Raw genomic sequence first — 21,170 nt, 5'->3', positions numbered from 1 at the left:
AGATTGGGAAATACAGGCAGGGGATCATTATTATTGCATGATGAGCTGGGCCTTTTCCCGCTATTCTTGCAGAGGAGGGATGGTGAAGTATTTCAAATTGCCCTTGTTCCAGTCCTCAACCACCAGTTTTGCTCCTTGCTTCATTTAAGGCACGCCTCCTTTGCCTAGTTTTCCGTGGGCTCTGCAGATCTTGGCCAAGAATCGGTGGTGGAGGAGTATGGCTCTATCTTATAGTACTACAGAATGTCATGTTCGGGGATCCTTTCGAGGATGGCTTCGATGACTTCCTCGAGAGCATCGTCGTACTTGGCTGTGTTTTGGAGGATGAGCTGGTTCCTGCTCAGGTTCTTTTCGAAGATGACTCCGGGGCAATCGAGCAGCTTCACTTGGCTGTCCAGCTTCACTCCTGGAGGGCCTTGGTGCAGCCAGGGATGCTGGAGACTTCACAAGCCTTGTTCCTCTTCAAGCTATTGATGACGCTGCTCTTGCCGACATTGGGTATCCGATGAGTCCCACGGTGACTGCCCTATTGGAGCCCTCCACTTTGGAGATCTGCTTGATGAGTTGAATGAGGTGGTCGGTGCCGATGGCCTTGGTGGAGTGGATGAGGGTGTCGGCCATGTCGGTGCTGTCGGCGATCGACTTCTTGAACAGGTTGAAGGAGGAGAGGTGCGTCCCCTGGCTCTGCAGATTCGCCTTGAACATCACCACCGGGTACTCTCTCCGCAAGTAGGTTTGCCAGGCGTAGGCGTTCTCCATGGGAATAAGATCGATCTTGTTGAGCACAAGCACGATTTTCTTGTCAGCCATCGACAGAATTTTCCTCTCGATGTACTTGCACCTGCAGGAGAGGGGGTCCCTTGCGTCCAAAATCTCCAGAATGATATCGCAAGTTTCGATGATCTTCTTGATTTCCTTCCAGTACTTGCCAGACTACTGGAAATTTTTGCCCTCGAACATCTCGAAGCCATCGTCTTCGCTTTCCATGTCCTCTTCGAACTCCACATCCTCGATGAGGTGCTTGATGTCTGGTACTTTCTCCCTTTCCAGGTTCTCGATGGTTTTGTCCCTGTTGGCTTCCTTGCTCTTGAGGGATTGTATCATTTTGGACTTGAACTGTGCGAGGTTGGGTGGTTTATTGAGATCATTTTTGCTGACTAAGTGAGTGAGGGTATACGTTTTTTGGCGTTGCCTTGCGATTTCTGTATTTTGAACTCTTCCTGTTCTTCCTGTTTTCTAAGAGTTTCTTATGGTTCTCCTGTTTGCCCATCAACAATCAATAATCATTATAATACTATCGCCAACAACCATGCACTCCGACGATCTCGTCCTCAATATCGCCGCCCCACGCCTCCAGACACCCGCGCATGCCCCTACCACCGCCGCGCAGAACAAACGCAACAAGTATAGCTTCACTGCCAAGAAGGAAAGAGCCAGCAATTATAAGAAAAAAGATCAGTTCTAGTATAACTTGCTGCCTGTCAAGGGGAAGAGAAGAAAGAAGAGAAAAAGGAAGAGAGGCAGAGGATGAGGATAAGGATGGGGAACGGAATATCAAGAGAGAAAGGAATGTCTCGCAGGATAAAGCTGAATCCCATCTCAACCAGATAAAGGGAAGCAAGAGAGTAAAACACTAAGAATCTCGGAACCAGCTGGATGTTGAGAACTTCGATGCCTCCAAGATAAAGATAACCACTCCCGACTAGATAAAGCCATAGGTGGTCCTAGCTGAAAACCTAATCGACATCAATTCTCTAGAATAGTACAAGCTGAGTCCGCTTCTTCAGGATTCCTTGCTAAAGAACAACATCACCAAGCTGACCAACATCCAGAAGCAGTGCTACAAGCCCATCTTCGCAGGCAGGGACGTCATCGCCAAGGCCTCCACCGGCAGCGGCAAGACGCTGGCCTACCTCGTCCCCCTCATCAACCAGTACATCTAGAACAAGGTCATCACCCAGCGGGACTGCGGGACAGTGATGCTCATCATTTGTCCCAGTCGGTAGCTGTGCATCCAGGGGCAGAAGGAAGTGCTCCGGTGCCTGAAGCGGTGCCCCTTCATCGTGCCTGGCTCCCTCATCGGCGGAGAGCAGACCAACCACGAGAAGAACAGGCTCAGGAAGGGCGTCAACATCCTCTTCTCCACTCCGGCCGCCTGCTCTACCACCTCCAAAACACGCAATCGTTCAAGTACTCCAACCTGAAGACGCTTATCTTCGAGGAGGCAGATCGTACGCTCGACATGGGGTTCCAGCAGAGCGTGCACAAGATCTTGGAGATAATGGTGAAGAACATAAAGTCGGAGTACTACCAGAAGATACTGGTGTCTGCGCATTTCAACGAGAAGGTGGAGACGCTGCTGACCGACCTCAAGATGGACAACCCGCAGTACATCGGCTTCGAATCGCCCAAGCAGGAAGAGGGCGAGGAGGCCAAGCAGGAGGGGGAAGGCCATTTCCACCAGCAGTAAATCAACATCTCCAAGAACTTGAAGCAGCAGTACGTGCTCATGACCGAGGAGGAACGCATCCCGCTCATGATCGCCTACCTTCGGCTGATCAAGGACTCCAAAGTGATGATCTTCGTCAATACCATCGACGAAGTGGAGTATCTCGACTACCTCCTCTCCAACATGAAGTACAGGGACTCCAACGGCAACTTCACCGCCGAAAACGTAGAGCTGAGGCGCGTCTTCAAGATCCACGGGGACTTGGACCAGAAATACCGCACCAATACTTACTTCGAGTTCAGGAAGGAAAAGGTAAGGATTAGCCTACTTAGAGCGCGATCATGATTAGCACGGAGGTGGCGAGCCGCGGACTGGACTTCCCCGACCTCAACCACATCATCCTGTTCGACGTGCCGCCCACCATCACCGACTACGGCAACCGGGTGGGACGCACTGCCAGGTACAACAGCTCTGGGGTTTCCCTGCTGATGCTGCACTACCAGGAGTCGGACTACGCGGAGCAGATCCGCTACTACTCGCCCTCGCTGGAGCTGCTCGACAAGGACATCATCTTCGGGGGCTTCGAGGAGTACCTGCACAGGCTCAACATCCGTGAAAAGGGGCTCTACTACATCGAAGGCATGGTGCGTTCGCTCGTCAAGGACGACGACTAAAAGTACCAGCTTGCTCGCAAGGCCTACACCTCCATGCTGAGGGCGTAACTCATCCCCGATTTAGATATGCCAAACTCAAGGACAAGCAGATCTTCGCAATCAAAAAACTGGATCTCAAATTGCTGGGCCGCTGCTTCGGTATTAACTCCACGGGCGGTCGTCAAAAGACATACAACGCCAATGCGAAGTAGGCTCACTTCTAGGCGCTGAAGAAGAAGCGTAAGCCTGAGAGCCTGCGGCAGTTGCAAGTCTCCGAGTATCTGTGATTGTTTGACTCTTCTGACGCTCCTGACTGCTAATTCATAATAATTCAAATTATCATGTAACGAAAGTCCGCCCTCAAGAAACCGCCCCTAAAGAAGCCCGCCGACAGCCTTAAAAAGCCGAAGGAGAAAGCCACCCAAGGTCGTCGCCCTGACGACGACAGCGAGCGCATGAATCCCTTCGCGCTGCGGGAGAAAATGAAGAGCAGGAAGCGGATGCCTGGCGCCAACGTGCTGATGGAGATCCAGAGTCTCCAGGAGAAGACCACCAACGTCCTCCCCCTGGCGCCCTTCCAGCGCCTCATCAACGAGATCTGCCAGGAGCAGTTCGAGGAGCGCTTCCGCTGGACCACCAACTCGCTGAAGGCTCTGCAGACCAGCGCGGAGGACTATATGGTAGGTCTCTTCGAGGACTCCTACCTCTGCTCGATGCACTGCAAGCGCGTCACTCTGCTCTCGCAGGACATGCAGCTGGCGCGCAGGATCAGGGGCATCGCTGACCCTGGGAATCGTTGATGTGTTTTTCCCAGTATGTACGGTATCAATCCATAAAAAATCACGGTGGTCATATTTTGGGCAGCTTGAGGCCTGCGAACTGGCCGGAGGAGTATGAGCTGTTCATGATGCGCTAGTTCCTGTCGTGGGAAGCCATTCTGGATTATGGTTTTTTGTCGATGGATGGCAGGAAATGTCCCTTGCGTTCGTCTTTCTTGCTGTGCTGTTCCCGCTTGGCCAATTCCCTTTCTATTTTGATCATTTCCTTCTGGAGGAACTAGATGAAGCGGGTGTGTTCCTGGTTCTTCTTCTTTTCTTCGGGGTTGAGAGGGCGTTGGTTTTCCTCATCGAGTTGCTGTTGGCGTTGCTCGAGTTCCCACAACTTTTCCGAGAGGATGTGGTTGTTGTTCTTGTTTTCGAACTTGAACTGGTTGAACTCCTCGATGCAGTGCTGGACGAGCGGTTCTTGGTCCTTGATCTTCTTGTCGATCTTGTTGTTGATGCTCACCTTGTCCACTTCCTTTTCGTTGAATTTGACCATCAGGGTGGCGTACTTGTTGGAACGCTTGTCCTGCAGAGTGATCGAGTGGAGGTTTATGGTCTCGTCAAAGACTACGTACTTTATCTCGCCCTTGGCCTTGCAGGTGAGGTTGCCCAGCTCGTCGTAGTGGAAGAAGAAAAATTAGAATTTCACTCCATCGTTCTTCATGAACTAGAGGTAGTCGTTCCAGTTGGCGTTTTCCTTGCTGGCGATCCGCAGCATTGAGCTGTAGGCCTTTATGTTTACTCCGTACTTGACCATGATGAAGCCGTCGCGCATGAAGATCTAGGGGTCCTATTTTTCGCAGATGAGGGTCATGGCAGAAATGGTCATGAGTGTGTCGGTGAGGGTGTTGTTGACGATGAGGTTTTTGATGTTTCTGGCGGTTTAGCTGGCCTTTATCTCGCGCTCCCTCTGCTCTCTCTGCTCCTTTTCCTCCTTGACTGCTGCAAAGAACACCTGCGAGCTCACCTTCTACGCGAACTTAGGCCCCTTCTTGAAAGTTTAGACTGTCAGGATGAGCTTGCCCACTGCTTGGTTGCCCTTCTTTAGAGGAGTCTAAATGTAATCACCATTGAGATTGGTGAGATCTGAGAGGTCTACTTCAGCATGCAGCAATTAATCCAGATCCGAGTTGTCCAAGAAGCGGTGCTGTTTGAATATCTCGATCAGCAGCAGATGCGAATCTCCCGCGTAGATGTAGGAGAATGCCTCATCGAAAGCAGCTGGTTTTCGCTGATGAACTCGCCAGTAGTCCTGGAGATGAATTACTCCTCACCGATCTTCACCCGATACCTGCGGGTCTCCTTATCGATGATATCGTCTGGAGCTTCGAGGGAGAAGCTGGGCGGGAGGATGTTGCCTATGGCCTTTATCTCCTGGATGATAAGTTCAAGCGACATCTTTATTAAACTTATTGTATTGTACTATAACTCAAACCATAACCGTTGGACTTCCCCAAGCACCCTCCTTCTGTACCCCTGATATATATATTAATGTTGATGATATTTGATGATGCATGATTCACTTGAACCGATCGTAATGTTCCTTATTGACGACTCTGAGTTCAAGATACCTTCCCTGTACCACAAAGCCATGCAGGCACAAGGCTCGTTCGGCCTCCTCCCGGTTAGGGAACAAAATGACTGCCTCGCCACTCTTCCGCTCGCCCATGAACCCCAGCTTTACGCTGCCCCTAACAAAATTGAATCTTTTAAAGATCTATTCAATATCCCAGCTGTTGAGGGAGTAAGGCAGTCCGCGCACCTTCACCGCCGCCTCGCTCAGCAGGGAATGGATCTCCAATTTTTCGCGGCTTCTCGAACGAGACTCGGAGCCAGAACTCGACGAACGCTTCGGACGATCATAAGGATTGCCCCTGCGGTCTTGACGCTGTCTCTACTACTGCAACTTGTAGCCGTCGAACTCCTCCTGGCTGATGCTGCTGATCTACACGTATCTGCGTCCGATGTACATGCGGTCCTTGCGTTGCACCATCTCCGCCCACTACGCCGGCACCTTCACCACTGCCTTGCCCGAGAACTTCCCGTGCTAGAAGATCAGGCTAAAACCGTAGGACTTTATGCCGAAACGCTAGGGCTCGATTACGCGCTGCACGAACTCGTGCTTGGAGATCTGGAAGGGAAGACCCAAGCACCGGAAGTAGGCGAATTCGCCCTCCTCGCTCTCCTTGTGCCGCTTGAAGAAGATTGCGTCCGTATCCTCGATCGCCTTCTCCTACCGCAGACGCTTCAACAGCATCTTCAGCATCACCGTGGGATCATGCTGCTCCATCAGGTTCAGAAATCTACGTGGAAAAATGGTACTTGGCTGTGTCCTGGAGCGACCTGCAGAGGCAACCGTATTTTTGTTTGCAGATGGCTCTCCAATCGAGGAAATTGGTGAAGGCGTAGGGCATGGGTAGGGAGCGATTGATGAATTCCTGGGGCAGGACTTGCGTGAATAGTTCTGGCTGGTCGGAGACGAGTTGTATGTTGGTGAAATTGAGTGCGATTTCGTGTATTTTCCTGAGGAGGGTGGCGACGGCGTCTCTGAAGTTGTTGGCGAAGGTGAGGTTGGTGAAGTGAAACTTGGTGGCGTTGGAGTAGCGTTCATCCTCCTGCTTTAGCAGTTCTGCCTCCAGCCAGTCGAGCTGGCGTTCGTGGCCTTGGCCCTCCACTGCTCCGAACCGCAATAATAAAAAATAATCCATATTAATATAAGCTGTGAAAGAATTAAAAGCTAATCAGCTATATACAATCTTACTTATAAAATCAAAGATATGAAGGAATAGACGCCCGCCTTCTATACCTACGATCCTGAAGCCAAACGCAGGACTCTCGACCTCCCTCCCTTCCTCAAGTACCTCGAAGCAGTCCCTTCGCCCTAATTCCTCAGCAAGCACGGAAAGAATATCTAATAACATCTCACCTTCCTCGCGAAAACTCCCAACTCGGAAGAGCAGGTGCTGCAGATCGTTCGCTTCTTCTGTCTCCAGTTCAAAAACAGCAAAAATACAAGCATACTCCAACTCATCAGAGCAGCCATATGTGTTGATTTGAAATACGAGGCCAAGTCCCACGGAGACGGCTTCGACAGAGATTAAAACGTTAAAATGGTCGACAACAACGAAGTCATCGCCCTTCCCTACGGTCCACCGCCGCCCACCATCGCCCTCCCCTACGGGCCTGCACTACCCCCCAGCATGGCCCTGCACTCGCCAGAGCCTATGAGCGACGTCATCGACCAGAGGAAGCACGGCGACTCCAAAAACTACTACTCTCAGGACAACGAAAATGTAGTATAATATTTGAAGGAAAAGTTCAGAATAGTCAAACGCGAAGCCATATCTGCTGTCTTCGGCCAAGCTGCAGAAATCATATGCGTCTAGCTCTTCTAGGGCCTCCTTGAAGAAATGGACAGGATGCCACCTTCGGTCATCGTGGAGCTTCTGAAGATCCTCGACTACATCACGCCTCCACTCTATACCTTCTATCTGCTGTTCCTCACCCAGCAGATCACAGAGAAGGTGTGTCTGATGTTCGAGCAGAAGGAAACGGAGAAGCGTTGCTCCAAGGTGGAAGTGGAAGGAATAATCTACACGCTTAGAAACATCACTGACCGTTGGGCAGAGAGCAACCCAGGCAACGTGGAGAGCATGTAGTGGGCACTGCAGACTAGAATCATCTCTCTCTTCATCGCCAGTCCCATTTCCCAAAAGAAACTATATGCCGTCAAGCTCCTCTGCGAGATCTGCAGAAGAAGCCAATACTCTACTTCCACCACCACCCAATAAGCTATCTAAAGCTTCATCAAGGAGAAAGGACTGCTGCAGTAGATATATCGAGCGGATAACCACCCAGAAGTAATCACCAAGGGAGAAGAGGTCTTTCTCTACCTGGTCAAGGACGGAAGGCTCACGTAAGGCTACATTAGCATCATCTTCAACCTGCTCGACAAGTGCCACGAGCACCTCTCCAAGTCCCTCTTCGTCACTCTCCAGCGCATCGGCCACAAGAACATCGAAGACTATCGGAAGCAGCTGCTCAAGAGGATCGAATAACTACCCAGAGCCACCTGTTTCAACGAAGAAACGTTCACGCTTATCGAGTCGATCATGATCTCCACGCCGGCTTCAGAAGTGGAGGGCAGTCTGTAGGCCTTATACCGCATAATGCAGAAGAATTACGACCGATTGAAAGAGAATCTGAAGGCGAAGGCAGTAGTCATCTACTTCTAAGTGTTCATCATGGGAATTAGCAGGGAGTTTTTGATCACTCCAACTCCATGCTCACTCTCAAGCCGATCCTGCACCACCCGAACTCCAGTCTCTTCTCTTTCATGATTGAAAACTTCATCTTCCGCTCAAAGAGCAATACTCTAAGTCGATCGGGCTCAAATGCAAGAAAACTCTTCATTCTGCTATCAAATCGCTGATCACAGAGGAAAAGATACATAAATACCAAATTGACGACCAGAAGAAACATCTGAAGATACTGAACCTGTTGCTGGAGAACTACGAAGATTTAGATCAGAACTTGATGAGTTCTGAAGACTTGTGGGTGCTGATCAAGCTAGATCGGCAATTTTCAAATTCCTTAAATTTTACCCTAAAACATCCAGATATCGTTGATTTCTCACTTGATAAGCTCGTAGGGCAAGAGTCCCTACGATATCGAGTGCATAATCGATCTTTATCACCTCATGAGTAGCGAAGTCAAGGCCGTCCTTGCCCTCTTCTCTTCTAAGATTACTTCAAAACTCACAATTTGGTCTCCAAATACCTCCTCGCTCGCCATATACTCTAAATACAGCCGATTTCGATCTAGGAAGCAGTAACCCACTTGCAGCAGAACCAGGACAATGCTTTTTCTGCTTTGAGTTGGATCATTCTCATCAGATAGATAGTCAAAAAGGAAGATGAAAAAGGATTCGGCCAGTATCCCCCTACGAGGATTTGAGGAACTCTTTCGAGATCACTGTGAAGGTTATCGATAACAGGAATGTATTCGATCCCATTCAGTCCGAAATCAAGGTGAAAAACTTTCACAACCTATACGAAATCACTCATAAGGCCCTCAACGGATAAGAAGTCAACTTTAGCAACATAAAGCTGAAGCTGAACGACCAGCATTTGACTCTCAACCAGATAAAGGAAAAGGTTAGCAACCTCACGCAGTTTAGAAGCATCACCCTTGATATAGAATAGACTGCAGAGTGCGAATGGTTCAACAAAGACATCCTTTTCAACAATAAGGCCTCTTCAACAACGAAATCATTGAAATTTGAAGGAAATATTCAATAAAAATGCATCAAAAGATGGCAAGTTGAGAGCGCCTGCCATCGCCAAGATCTTTCAGAAGGCAACCGACACGTAGGTTATTTACTAGAACGACGGTAGAGTCTTATACATCTTTAACAACTACAGCAACACTGGAGACTACATTCGGCTTGATGAGTGGATCAACTTCTACTACCAGTCCGCTCTAAAAATGCACCACTGGTCATCGACAACATGAAAAAATTGGGATATGGGCACTGCTTAAGGCATAAGCCAACTTTAAAGTACTCTTCAATGAAGAAAATACGGTTAGAAACTTCATAAATTGCAATAAGGATATTTACCACACCATATTTAAAACATTTGAAAGGCTGATGGTTTGCAGTGGAGCTTAGCTTCACAACGACATAATAAAGGAGTTACAGCCACCCTCAACTCTTCCCTGCTTCATCCCACATCATCGCATGCCTTCATGAGCTCTCCACCAGCATCTTTGAATACGAAACAGAAAATACTCTCTATTATTGGTATGCCTCCAACATGCTAGAATCTCTCTATTTCCAGACCATTATCATTGAAAATCCCATCAACTGGAAAAGCTCCTTCATGGACTCATACGTTTTGCAGAAGTTCTTAATCATCTATTAAATTACTTGTATAAGATACTCTCCAACGGCCCAAATAAGTACCAAGTGAACATTGACCTTGAGATCTTCATCATTTAGAGTCTTGGCAAGGTCCTGAGGGGCAGATTCGGGGATATCCCTTCACTGGTGAGCCAATCAGTATAGTTTTCCACTCTTTCTGAAGCAGGATCAGGACTCACCCACATCGCAGAGCCCATTCTGTCCTTTATCCCCCAGCTGGGGTAGCTTTGCACGAGCATATGCCGAGGCAAGCGAGACCAGCTAATCGCTTAGAATGCTGCAGCCATCGTACTTGATATTGCGAGATGCAGCCATAGGTAGTTCAAGATAGAAGTCATTTAGGGATTAATCTTCAGCGAGATCCTCACGGTTCGCCAAATCTTCAATCTTTTCTACTACCTCCTCTCCTCCATCCACCCAGCCATCAAGTCATAATACTATTCCATCCGCATCACCAAAACTCAAAGGTCAGCTACAAGCACTGCCAGGAGTATTTCCTCATCTTGAACAAGCTCTTGTTTAGGGAGGAAGACGATCGCTACTTCCAAGAGATTTCCAAACTGTACCAAAAGGAAATATCGGAAGAAAGATACATTTAGAATTTGGCTGATATCAGTGAGACTGACCAAATTTTGCTAGGAAAATTGAAGATTCTCAACGAAATAAAGCTCTACAATCCCTAAACCCAGATAAACACCACGACCATAAGCAGCATAAAGCAACTGCTGGAGAACAGTCTGTCAGAATAGGTGAGAGAGATTCTCTACTCGATGACCAACAACATTTGTGACGTTGAGTACAGTCTGCGTTTGATGATAAAGATAATGGAGCAGACCAGTCTGAAGCGCAACTCCGTCCACAGGGGCAAGAAAAAGATGGGAATCATGAACCTCGGCTGCATCTGCTACATCAACTCAGTCCTGCAGCAGCTGGAGATGATTTAGCCCTTCAGGCGGGGCATCATCGCCACCGAGGCAGCTCTGACGTGGTGGATTTCTTCAGAGAGTTCCAGTATCTCATTTACCAGCTCACCTTCGGACAGAGGATCTTCATCATCCCGAAAACTTCTGCCTCAACTACCTGGATAGCAACAACATGCCCATCAACATCAAGGAGCAGCACGATGCCGATGAGTTCCTGAATCAGCTCTTCGACCGGCTTTAGCTGAGACTGAAAGACACCAACCAGGATCACCTGATCAACCGAAACTTCAAGGGTGAGCTGGTGAACGTGATAAACTGTGAGAAATGCTATCATAAGAAGGAAAAACTGTAAAACTTCTACATCCTTACAGTATAGATAAAGAACCAGTCTAACCTCAAGGACTGCCTCACAAGCTGATCGAGCCAGAGATCATTTGTGACTATTTCTGTGACTTTTGTGAGGGCAAGGTGGAGACAATCCAAAAGTACAATCGTTTCCACAGCCTTCCTCCCTTCCTATTCATCCACCTGCAGCGACTGGTCTTCGATCTATAGACTTTCACCAAGATCAAGCTGGACCATCCCGTTTCCTTCCCCACCGAGATCGACCTGCAGGGCTTTTTCAACCAGGAAGTGGGGCCGCAACTCTACATTTTGAAGGGATTCGTGGTGCATGTGGGCAACTCGGAAGGAGGCCACTATTACTCCATCATCAAGTGCGAAAATGGGTGGATAAAGTTCGACGATACAAGGATCGATGACTGGGATTGGAACAGGTAAAGCCAGGATAGAGATAACGCCTACCTGCTCATCTACGAGCGCAAAAAGGAAGCAAACTAGGTCCTTCCTCACGAGCTGGATATCGGCAATCAGCAGATCATGAGCATAGTCCAATAAGACATCAACTTCCTCATGAAGGAAAAGATTTCCTGCAGCCTTCCTTCACCCGCTACCTCCTCAACTCTCTCAAAAAGATATGCATTCCCGAGGAGTTTCTGTCGAGTCCCAACGACCCCAGCAACCCATACCAGCCCAACTTCTCCCAACTGCCGAAGGAACTGCAGGAGCAGCTGGACTCGCCTTCGAAGCCATCGTGCTCTACATCAAGCTGCAGAGCGAGATGAGGGAGATGCGGATCAATGCCAGCTTCAACGACATGGTCGACAATGAAAATGCAGTCTACAAGGAGGGCAACGAGCTGCAGACCATCGTCTACTACATGATCTGCATGCTGCACATCCGACCCAAGCTGGCCTTCAACGCAGCAGAGCACTTCATCAGGGACGGGCCCAACTTCATGACTCACATCTACCTCCACAGGGACAAGATCATTCGCGAGGCCTTCAAAGCCATCCTCTCCAAGGCCACCGTGGTCATCGCTGCATCTGTCCCCAAGGAGCTCAGCTTCCTCGTCCCCATCCCGCAAAACGAAGTCATCAACAAGATGCTCCAGAAGATCATGCTTGGTCTCAACTAGGTCGGCAAAAACCCACTCAAAATGGTCGAGTATTTCGCCCTCATCTTCGATTTTTGCAAACTGGATAGCAGGTTTACCGAGTGGTTCCAGGCGAATAAGCTAGGCCCGAAGTTGATCCACTTTTACCTCCAGAAATAGTCGGGAATGTAAGGCCTGCTTCCGTCTTATCCCTACTATATGAGCACTGACAGGAGAGTGGAGAGCGTGAGCATCATAATCGAGATCCTGAACATGCTGGTGGTTTTCTAGCCGGACCTTTCCGAGGAGCGATAGGAGACGCTTCTGGAGCGGAAGGCTACCTGAACATCTAGCTTTACCGCAGGTTCTTCACGATCGCTACTAGAACGAGAGCATCACCAACATCTTCAAGTACGCCGCGAGGAACGAGAAGATCAGCGAAAAATTGCTCACCATGATCATTGAAAACCTGAACCGGTTTAGCCACGAAGACCCCTACATTTACCTTTACGTCCATGTAAGAATGCTGATAGATAGACCATGACGGCCTGCTCACCATCAACGACGCCCTCCAGCGCAGGAGAATATAGCGACTGTTCGGCGTCCCCCTCCTCACGGTTATTGGGTAAGGGATGACGATAGATACTGGCCACTCTTCCGGCGACCGTCTCTGCAAGTACTGGAATCCCTTCTTCAAGATGGGCGACGAGATAATCTTTTCCTTCCTGGAGCTGCTCTACACGAACAGGTCGCGCCACAACTACTTCACGCTGCTGGGCATCGTCTGCTGCTGAAGCTCATGGCCACCGTCCCGGAGGTCAACAGGTACGTGAGCGAGCTGCCGGGGCCCTGTCTCGCCTCGCAGTCCTACACGGAGTGGATCAACGAGTTTGTCTTCAACTTCGAGAAGGCCGAGAAGGAGGATAACAACAGTCGCATGTCGAGTGAGCAGAAGCACGCTTTCCTGCAGGACATCGTAGGGCAGTTGAGGCAGATGGAGATAAACATGGAGAGCTCATCTGAAGTATAGATATAGTCGGCGCACAGGTAGCTCTCCAAGGTAAGAGAGCTTACCACATCGGCGCCATCAGCACCTACTCGAAGTGGGAAGAGGTGCAATTCGAGTTCTTCGAGAACCTCATCATCTTCAACAGCGAAAACATCGAGCAGATCAACAACGTCGCCCCCACCGACGTCCTCTCCGTCAGGTACCGCATCCTGTACTGTCCCGACGACGAGGAGATGCAGGACTGCGCCAAAGTGATCGAGTACCAGATCGACATCAGGCAGAAGGCCAAACTCTTCTTCACTGAGTTTTACAGCTACAGCTTCACCTTCGACAGCGGGTACTACGAAATCGCTCTCCCCTTTGAGCAGAAGAGCTAGTCGCTCTCAGAGTGGTCCTGCTGGAGGAAGTCAGCTGCAAGCCCCAGATGCAGGAGAAGAAAGAGGAGAGGATGGCGGAGGAGGTGAGGAACGACATGGACGCTGAGTACCTGGCTGCCAAGAACAATGAGGACTTCCCTTCCATCTCGACGTATACGGCATGCAGGACCGCCACTAAAACGTGCGAGCGGAGATGCGTCAGAGGGGACAGTTTCGGGCGGGGTGGAAATCGAATGCCCTTCTGCTGTTTCAAGGCCAGTTCCTTCAGCAGCAAATGCCCAGTTGCGGCGAGGAGTGGGGAGAAATGGGGTGGTGATTGATGCGCTTATAGTATATTACCCATGCGATAAAAAGTCACATCCATCATTACTGTCAGCTCTACTTGAGCCCGCTCAGCAGTTCGCCCCTGCGGATGTTCTCGTTCATCTCGCAGATCTGGATGTAGTTGTTGTACATCTCCTGGAACTAGGGCAGGTGCTTCGGTTCCTTCACCTTGCTCAGCTTCCTGAAGAGCACTTCGTTCATCTTCCCGAACTTCTCCTTGTGGATGCTGCTCTCCTCTTCCTGTTTGCTCGCGTGGACGAGGGAGGGCATGGCGTGCGATTGGGCATTTGGCCAAACTGTGCACCCTCCACTCCTTGTTGATCAGGTTTTTCTGTTAGATTCTTGGTAGGGCGGATTTTACTTCTGGTGAGTTGCGAGTACTTTTCGTTTTCGTACTTGCTGACCATCCGGTAGATCTTGTGGAAGTTGCGGAAGTTGATCTTTTCCAGCAGCTGGTCGTCGGTCGGTTTGTGGAGTGACGCGCTTTCTGGCTTGCAGATGAGTTTGCCCAGTTTGCCGCTCGAGCAGTAGGGGACGAATTCAGGATTGCTGGCCCTGCGAATGCTCTGGAGTCCCTGTGCTATTTTTCGATGGCTTTCTGGAGGAGGGTGCAGCTGCGGGACTTGTCGTGCTTCCTGTCGCTCAGCAGCATACGATAATTATAATTTTATTATCTGCTGCAAATGCAGCAAGTGATCATCACTATGGATGAATGGCCAAGAATTAGAGGGCTATGCAGGTGATTGTTTTTCTCATATTACCGTATAAATATATTAATGATGGAATTGGCCTGATTGGACAAGCTATAGAGGGAAAGACAGGGCCAGGGGGGCGTTGGCTGTTAGGGAGGGGTAATTAATAAGTCAGTTTTGGGAAGAATATATTTTATTGATAATTATTCTTAAATAAGAATTCAAAGTTGAAAAAATCACATTTCCGTCCAAATACCTGCGAAACATGATTGTTTCCCGTTTTGACTGTCTCTCTTGGTGGTATTTGCTGTCCCCCTCCGATAGGACAATTGGTCAAAAAATCCCCAGATGTCCGCCCACGCCCATCCTCCGTCCTTCCCACCTCGCGCATCCCCCGTCTCGCCTCCCCTCCATCCGCAATACGCTTTAGCTTCCCATTTTCCCCGCCGGGATGTGTCTGCTGGGCGTTGGTTAACCGTAACAATCACTCTCAAATTTTATTATTTATTTCCGAATAAAAACTTCCGCGGGTGGGATTGAACCTCCTTTGTGTGATTAATGGAACTGCTATTGGGTAACTGATAATTAAATCAAACATGAGATAGGTAATCTCCATTCACGTTGGTCAAGGAGGTATTCAAGTCGGTAACGCCTGCTGGGAGCTGTTCTGCCTGGAGCACGGTATCCAGCCTGACGGTCAGATGCCCTCCGACAAGACTATCGGTGGCGGTGACGATGCCTTCAATACTTTCTTCTCCGAAACCGGAGCCGGCAAGCACGTCCCCCGTTGCGTCTTCCTCGATCTCGAGCCCACCGTCATCGATGAGGTCAGAACCGGAACCTACAGACAGCTCTTCCACCCCGAGCAGCTCATCTCCGGAAAGGAGGATGCCGCCAACAACTTCGCCAGAGGACACTACACCATCGGAAAGGAAATCGTCGATCTCTGCCTCGACAGGATTAGAAAGTTGGCTGACAACTGCACTGGTCTCCAGGGCTTCCTCATGTTCCACTCCGTCGGAGGTGGAACTGGATCCGGCCTCGGCTCCCTCCTCTTGGAGAGACTCTCCGTTGACTACGGAAAGAAGTCCAAGCTCGGCTTCACCATCTACCCCTCTCCTCAAGTCTCCACTGCCGTCGTTGAGCCTTACAACTCCATCCTCTCCACCCACTCCCTCCTCGAGCACACTGACGTCGCTGTCATGCTCGACAACGAAGCCATCTACGATATCTGCAGGAGAAACCTTGACATTGAGAGACCCACCTACACCAACCTCAACAGACTCATTTCCCAAGTCATTTCCTCTTTGACTGCTTCATTGAGGTTCGACGGTGCCCTCAACGTGGACGTCACTGAGTTCCAGACCAACTTGGTCCCCTATCCCAGAATCCACTTCATGTTGTCTTCTTATTCCCCCATCATCTCCGCCGAGAAGGCCTACCACGAGCAACTCTCAGTCGCCGAAATCACCAACAGCTGCTTCGAGCCCGCCAACATGATGGCCAAGTGCGACCCCAGGCACGGCAAGTATATGGCCTGCTCCATGATGTACAGAGGTGATGTTGTCCCCAAGGACGTCAACGCCGCCATCGCCACCATCAAGACCAAGAGGACCATCCAGTTCGTCGACTGGTGCCCCACCGGTTTCAAGGTCGGAATCAACTACCAGCCTCCCACAGTCGTCCCCGGAGGTGATCTCGCCAAGGTCATGAGAGCCTGCTGCATGATCTCCAACACCACCGCCATCGCCGAGGTCTTCAGCAGACTCGACCACAAGTTCGATCTCATGTACGCCAAGAGAGCCTTCGTCCACTGGTACGTCGGTGAGGGTATGGAGGAAGGAGAGTTCTCAGAAGCCAGAGAGGACTTGGCTGCCCTCGAGAAGGACTACGAGGAGGTCGGCATTGAGACCGCCGAGGGAGAGGGAGAGGAAGAGGGATGATTACTTCATTTCATCTGAAGACCAATACTTTCTATAAACTACACCATATACAGAAACCCATCAAGTTTACAGGTAAGTTGCCTTTCGGTTTCACAATCGCGTGGAAATCTTCTCGAACTGTCTGAGATGGGGCGGGATTGGGGGATTGTATATTTGGTGTTGATTGGTGTTGATTGTTTGCCCCTAATGCTGTCCAAAACACCAAGGATTTGAATTCCTATCGCATAAATAATAATAAGCATGGGAAATATGGGCTCTTTTTTCTCCTCGATGTGGAGCAAGGTCTTCAAGTCCAACCGCAGCTACAACATCTTAATCCTCGGTCTCGCCAACGCCGGCAAGACCACTCTCCTCTACCAAATGTACGCTTCCCTCCCACGCAGGTCCCTCGGAAAGGCAGTCGAAACTACTCCCACCATCGGCAGCAACGTCGAGTAGATCACCCACAAGAACGTGAAGTTCAGTGCGTGGGATCTCGGCGGGCAGGAGCGCATTCGCAGCGTTTGGTCCACCTACTACTCGCGCACCGACGCGGTCATCTTCGTCATCGACAGCACCGACGTCAAGAGCGAAGTCATCGCAAAGACGGAGCTCTTCAAGATCGTCATCAACGAGGTAGTCGTGGCGCCACTCAGAACCTCAAGGACGTGCCCATACTCATCCTGGCCAACAAGCAGGACATGAAGGGGGCTTTGAACTAGGAGCAGATCTCGAAGCAGTACAGTCTGCACGAGATCAAGGACCACTCTTGGCGTCTGCAGATGTGTTCTGCGTTGTAGGGGAACGGCGTGGGCGAGGCGCTGGACTGGCTCACTGACGAGTTGGTGAAAAAGCTGTGATTATTTATAGAATTATAAAAATATGTTCAATCCAGGGATCGAACCTGGGGCCGTCTGCGTGTTAGGCAGACGTGATAACCACTACACCAATTGAACACTTGAATTCTACCGCCAGTAGCCCCAATATATCACCATCCACTTGCCATTCAACCAATCAAACATATAGATCTAGGAATGGGAGAAGGCATTATTGGGGATTTGATGTGGTGGAGTAGATATGGTTGAGGATTTTCAACTCATATTTGATGGTGCATTGTTGCGAATCATATCTTTGGATGGAATCAAACAAAATAATCTATTTCTCCATCGTGATCATCAATTCTGCCAGATATGACCAATCTTGCATGATATCTTTATGCTTTATATGTGTATATGCGATGGATGTGACAGTTGTATCCTTTGTGACTGGTGATTAAAATAGCTAAGATCATACAATTTTCTCCATCACGAACTTGTCCGACGTGTAAATGCACTTGCTGGCTGCTATCTTCATGGCCTACCGGGCGATTTCCTCCCCGCTCAGGTTCGTGTGCGCCATCAATGCCCTCGCCGCGCATTCCGCATACAGTCCTCCGCTTCCGATCCCAATCACGTCCTCGATGTCCAGCACGTTGCCAGTGCCGTCCAGCTCGATTATCAGTCCCTTGTCGATCACGATGAGGGTGGCTTCCAGGTGACGCATCTGCTTGCCAGTCCTCCACTCCTTGGCGTAGGTGATGCAGCTCTTGAGGGTCTGCTTGGGGTACTTGGACATGACCTGTTCGAGTCCCTCGATGAGGTAGAAGGCGTCGGCGAGCGACCCCGCGAAGCCGCAGAAGACCCCATCGGCCATCTTGCGGATCTTGCGGGCGTCGACCTTGACCTTGGTGCTGCCCAGAGAGACCTGTCCGTCGCCGATGATGACGGTTTCGTTGTTGCGCTTGAGGGCGAGGATGGTGGTGTGGTGCCACTTCTCAGTGGTGAACCTGCATCTCAAAAAGCTCTTAAACATCTCAATTATTATATCATGATCATCCCGATCAATCGCTCCCTGAGCACAAAGTCCCACTCCCACCACCACGAACAGGCCCAGCAGCAGAGGGAGATCATCAACGGCCACGGCGTCCACGACACTCTCCAGCTCATCCTGGTGGGCCTGCTCATCATCGCCTCCGTCACCGTCGTCTACAGCACCAACCAGGAGATCCACCAGCACGACAGGTACCTTCGCACCTACTTCAACCTCAACCTGCTGGGGAAGGACGATCTGGGCCTCTACGAGGAGGGCCTCAACATCGACGAGTGCGAGATGGAGTTCGCGACTCTGGAGGAGATGAAGGAGCATTTCGGGAAGATACTGAACGTGTCGAGGAGCTTGGAGGAGGACGGGCTGGTTGCCTTCACTGCCAGGAACGCCTCCATCATCAAATTCGAAATGCAGACGGAGAATAATGACTTCAATGTCACCCTCTTCGACACCGTCCAGCAGGCCATGGACTTTTTCCACGACCTGGAGACAAACTTCTTCAGGGATTTGCTCCTCAGCAGCTACCAGATGAGACTGGTCCTGCACCTGGGCGAGAACAAGTTCGTCAAGGACTACTAGCTGGTCGCTGACTATCAGCTGTACAGCTACCTGATGATAAAGGCAAAACTGGACGCTAGGTTTTAACTCAAGCGGGAGAAGTAACGGAAATTGAACGGTTTGAGGATACTCTAGCAGGTGATAGCTTCCCTCCTCTTCATGATATACCTCTACCAGACCATCATCCTCTCCAGGAAGAGCCAAAGGCATCGCATCTTCCAACGCGAGGTCAAAGACGTCGCTTCCCTCACAAAGAAGTTCAGAAGTTGGTACATCTTCCTTCAGTTGATGTGCCTGATCATCCTGTTCAGTTAGAAGTTCGCTCCTATATGTTCCTTCCTGCAGATCCTGCCGATTTTCTAGTTTCCGGACAGGTAGGAGGAGAAGGATAACTAGCTGTACAACTTCAACAAGAACCTGCGTTTCTCCTTCCCGCTGATCATGACCATCTTCTTCCAGATCTTCATCTTCCTCAACGGCTTCATCTTCTACTCCATGCTGATGTACCCTGGCGAGTACTTCGACGACTACCTCAAAGGCTTCTTCAGCTACATTTACCAGCTGTTCCAGGTGGGTACCTATGAGATCTTCACCGAGCTGGAAAGCTATGGTAATTTCGCATACATGCTGTACGCTATGCTCTACTTCTACGTGTTCGAGGTGGGAAACTCCCTCATCCCAGCTCTGTTTGTGATCATGATCGAGATGAAGGTGACTGAGAAGTTTCTCAAAAGGCACGTCACTGAACTCATCCAGGACTGCGCCTGCCCCAAATGCCTCTAGAAGAACAGTCACGAGCTGGCAGCAGGCGATTTGCGCATCGTCGTCACAAGTCCCAAGCTGTCTCCTCTGCTCAACAGGAAAAAATACGCGAGTCAGAATCAATAAAAACCCGAATAGTCTGAGACGCTGATGATGCTCTACATCGAGGAGGAGCACGACCAGGTCTCAGCCGAGCAGAGCAGCAAGCAATTCCACGAAAACTACAGGTTTGCCAACTACTCCAAGAGAATCCTGCACATTTCGCGAAGGTTGCAGAACCAAGTCTTCAGGCACAAGGACGAGCAGTGGCTGAGGCAGTGCGAGCAGAGGATCGACCAAATGGCATAGCGCTTAGGCTGATATTTATCATTTCAATCATTGGATTGCCCTATTATATATATAGGCTATTTATGACTGACCAGAAATCTGATCAATGGATGGATGTGCATTCTACCTTTTTTCTGTTTATAATTTTGTTTGCAACACTCTCATGAACGGACTCAGGAAACTCCAATTCTTCATCAAGGGCTATTTCAACTTCACCAAACGCTCCGAGCCCCTCCCTCCCCTCGAGGGAACGCTGTAGGGCAAGAATTTCGTGATCACTGGAGCCAACAGCGGCATCGGATTCTCAGCAGCCAAGGAGGCTGCAGCTAGGAAGGCCAACGTCTACCTGCTTTGCAGGGACCAGAAGAGGGGAGAAGCTGCCAGGAAGGAAATAGCGGAGCAGACCAACAATCCCAACGTCTTTCTCATTCTCTGCGAGCTCGGAGAAAAGGATTCGATGAAGAAGGCAGCCGAGGAGCTGAGGGAAAAGGTGAAGGGGATCGACTTTTTCGTCCACAACGGAGGATGCATGCTCCACGAAAGGCAGTTCACCAAGGACAAGATCTAGAAGAACTTCGCCACCAACACCTTCGCAGTCTACTTCCTCACCATCCTTTGCCTGGAGCTTTTGCACGCCCAGTCCCGCACGATCACCGTCAGCTCCGGCGGCTGCCTCACCCAGAAGCTCGTCACCGACGACATCTACATGGAGACTGAGGACTTCGACGGCACCACCCAGTACGCTCGCAACAAACGCCAGCAGCTCTGCCTCATGGAGCAGCTGGGCAAGCAGTATCCGGAGAAGGGACTGTTCGTGTCGATGCACCCCGGATGGTCAGACACCCCCTCCGTCAGGGAAGCCATGCCCGAGTTCTACGAGAAGATGAAGGACAACTAAAATCCCCAGAAGAGGCTGCAGACACGATCCTCTGGCTCAGTCTCTGCAAGTCTTCGGCCTTAAAAAACGGTGGTTTCTACTTCTAGCGGGAGAAAGCCGACAAGCACTTGCTGATCTCCTGCACGAAGTACGACTAGAGTAGGCTGGGCAGCTGATGAGCCGCCTAAAGGAGATGACTGTGTGAATATAAATGATTGTGTATCAGCCTGCATATTTGTACTTGTAGAG

At 50.1% G+C, this 21,170-nt stretch overlaps 2 protein-coding genes and 1 non-coding gene across 3 annotated transcripts; 2 read left to right on the top strand and 1 right to left on the bottom strand.

Annotated features, from left to right (window-relative positions):
- The first annotated feature begins 2,790 nt into the window (after nt 1-2,790).
- Nucleotides 2,791-3,902, top strand: LOC116244985 (histone H3). Its single transcript, XM_031616753.1, has 2 exons — nt 2,791-3,093; nt 3,456-3,902. The coding sequence occupies exons 1-2, from the start codon at nt 2,791-2,793 to the stop codon at nt 3,900-3,902; spliced, it is 750 nt and encodes a 249-aa protein (XP_031472613.1).
- Nucleotides 3,903-15,205: 11,303 nt separating this feature from the next.
- On the top strand, nt 15,206-16,552 carry LOC116244986 (uncharacterized). The gene is given in 1 exon segment (XM_031616754.1): nt 15,206-16,552. A coding segment is annotated over 1 exon segment (1,347 nt).
- An 862-nt stretch (nt 16,553-17,414) lies between these two features.
- Nucleotides 17,415-17,487, bottom strand: TRNAV-AAC (transfer RNA valine (anticodon AAC)). Its single transcript has one exon. It is a non-coding gene; the product is annotated as a tRNA-Val (tRNA).
- Nucleotides 17,488-21,170: the final 3,683 nt, after the last annotated feature.

This window comes from Nymphaea colorata, unplaced genomic scaffold, assembly GCF_008831285.2.
Source record: "Nymphaea colorata isolate Beijing-Zhang1983 unplaced genomic scaffold, ASM883128v2 scaffold0436, whole genome shotgun sequence".
Classification (NCBI taxonomy): Eukaryota; Viridiplantae; Streptophyta; class Magnoliopsida; order Nymphaeales; family Nymphaeaceae; genus Nymphaea; species Nymphaea colorata.
The sequence above is the reverse complement of the archived record's forward strand: the minus strand, read 5'-3'. Positions and strand labels throughout refer to the sequence as shown.

Bases quoted from the DNA above. Each gene is read 5' to 3' on its own strand.
- LOC116244985 (XM_031616753.1), top strand. From the start codon at position 2,791: ATGATTAGCACGGAGGTGGCGAGCCGCGGACTGGACTTCCCCGACCTC. The intron at 3,094-3,455 runs GTGCGTTCGCTC...ATGTAACGAAAG, and splicing joins TCTACTACATCGAAGGCATG to TCCGCCCTCAAGAAACCGCC.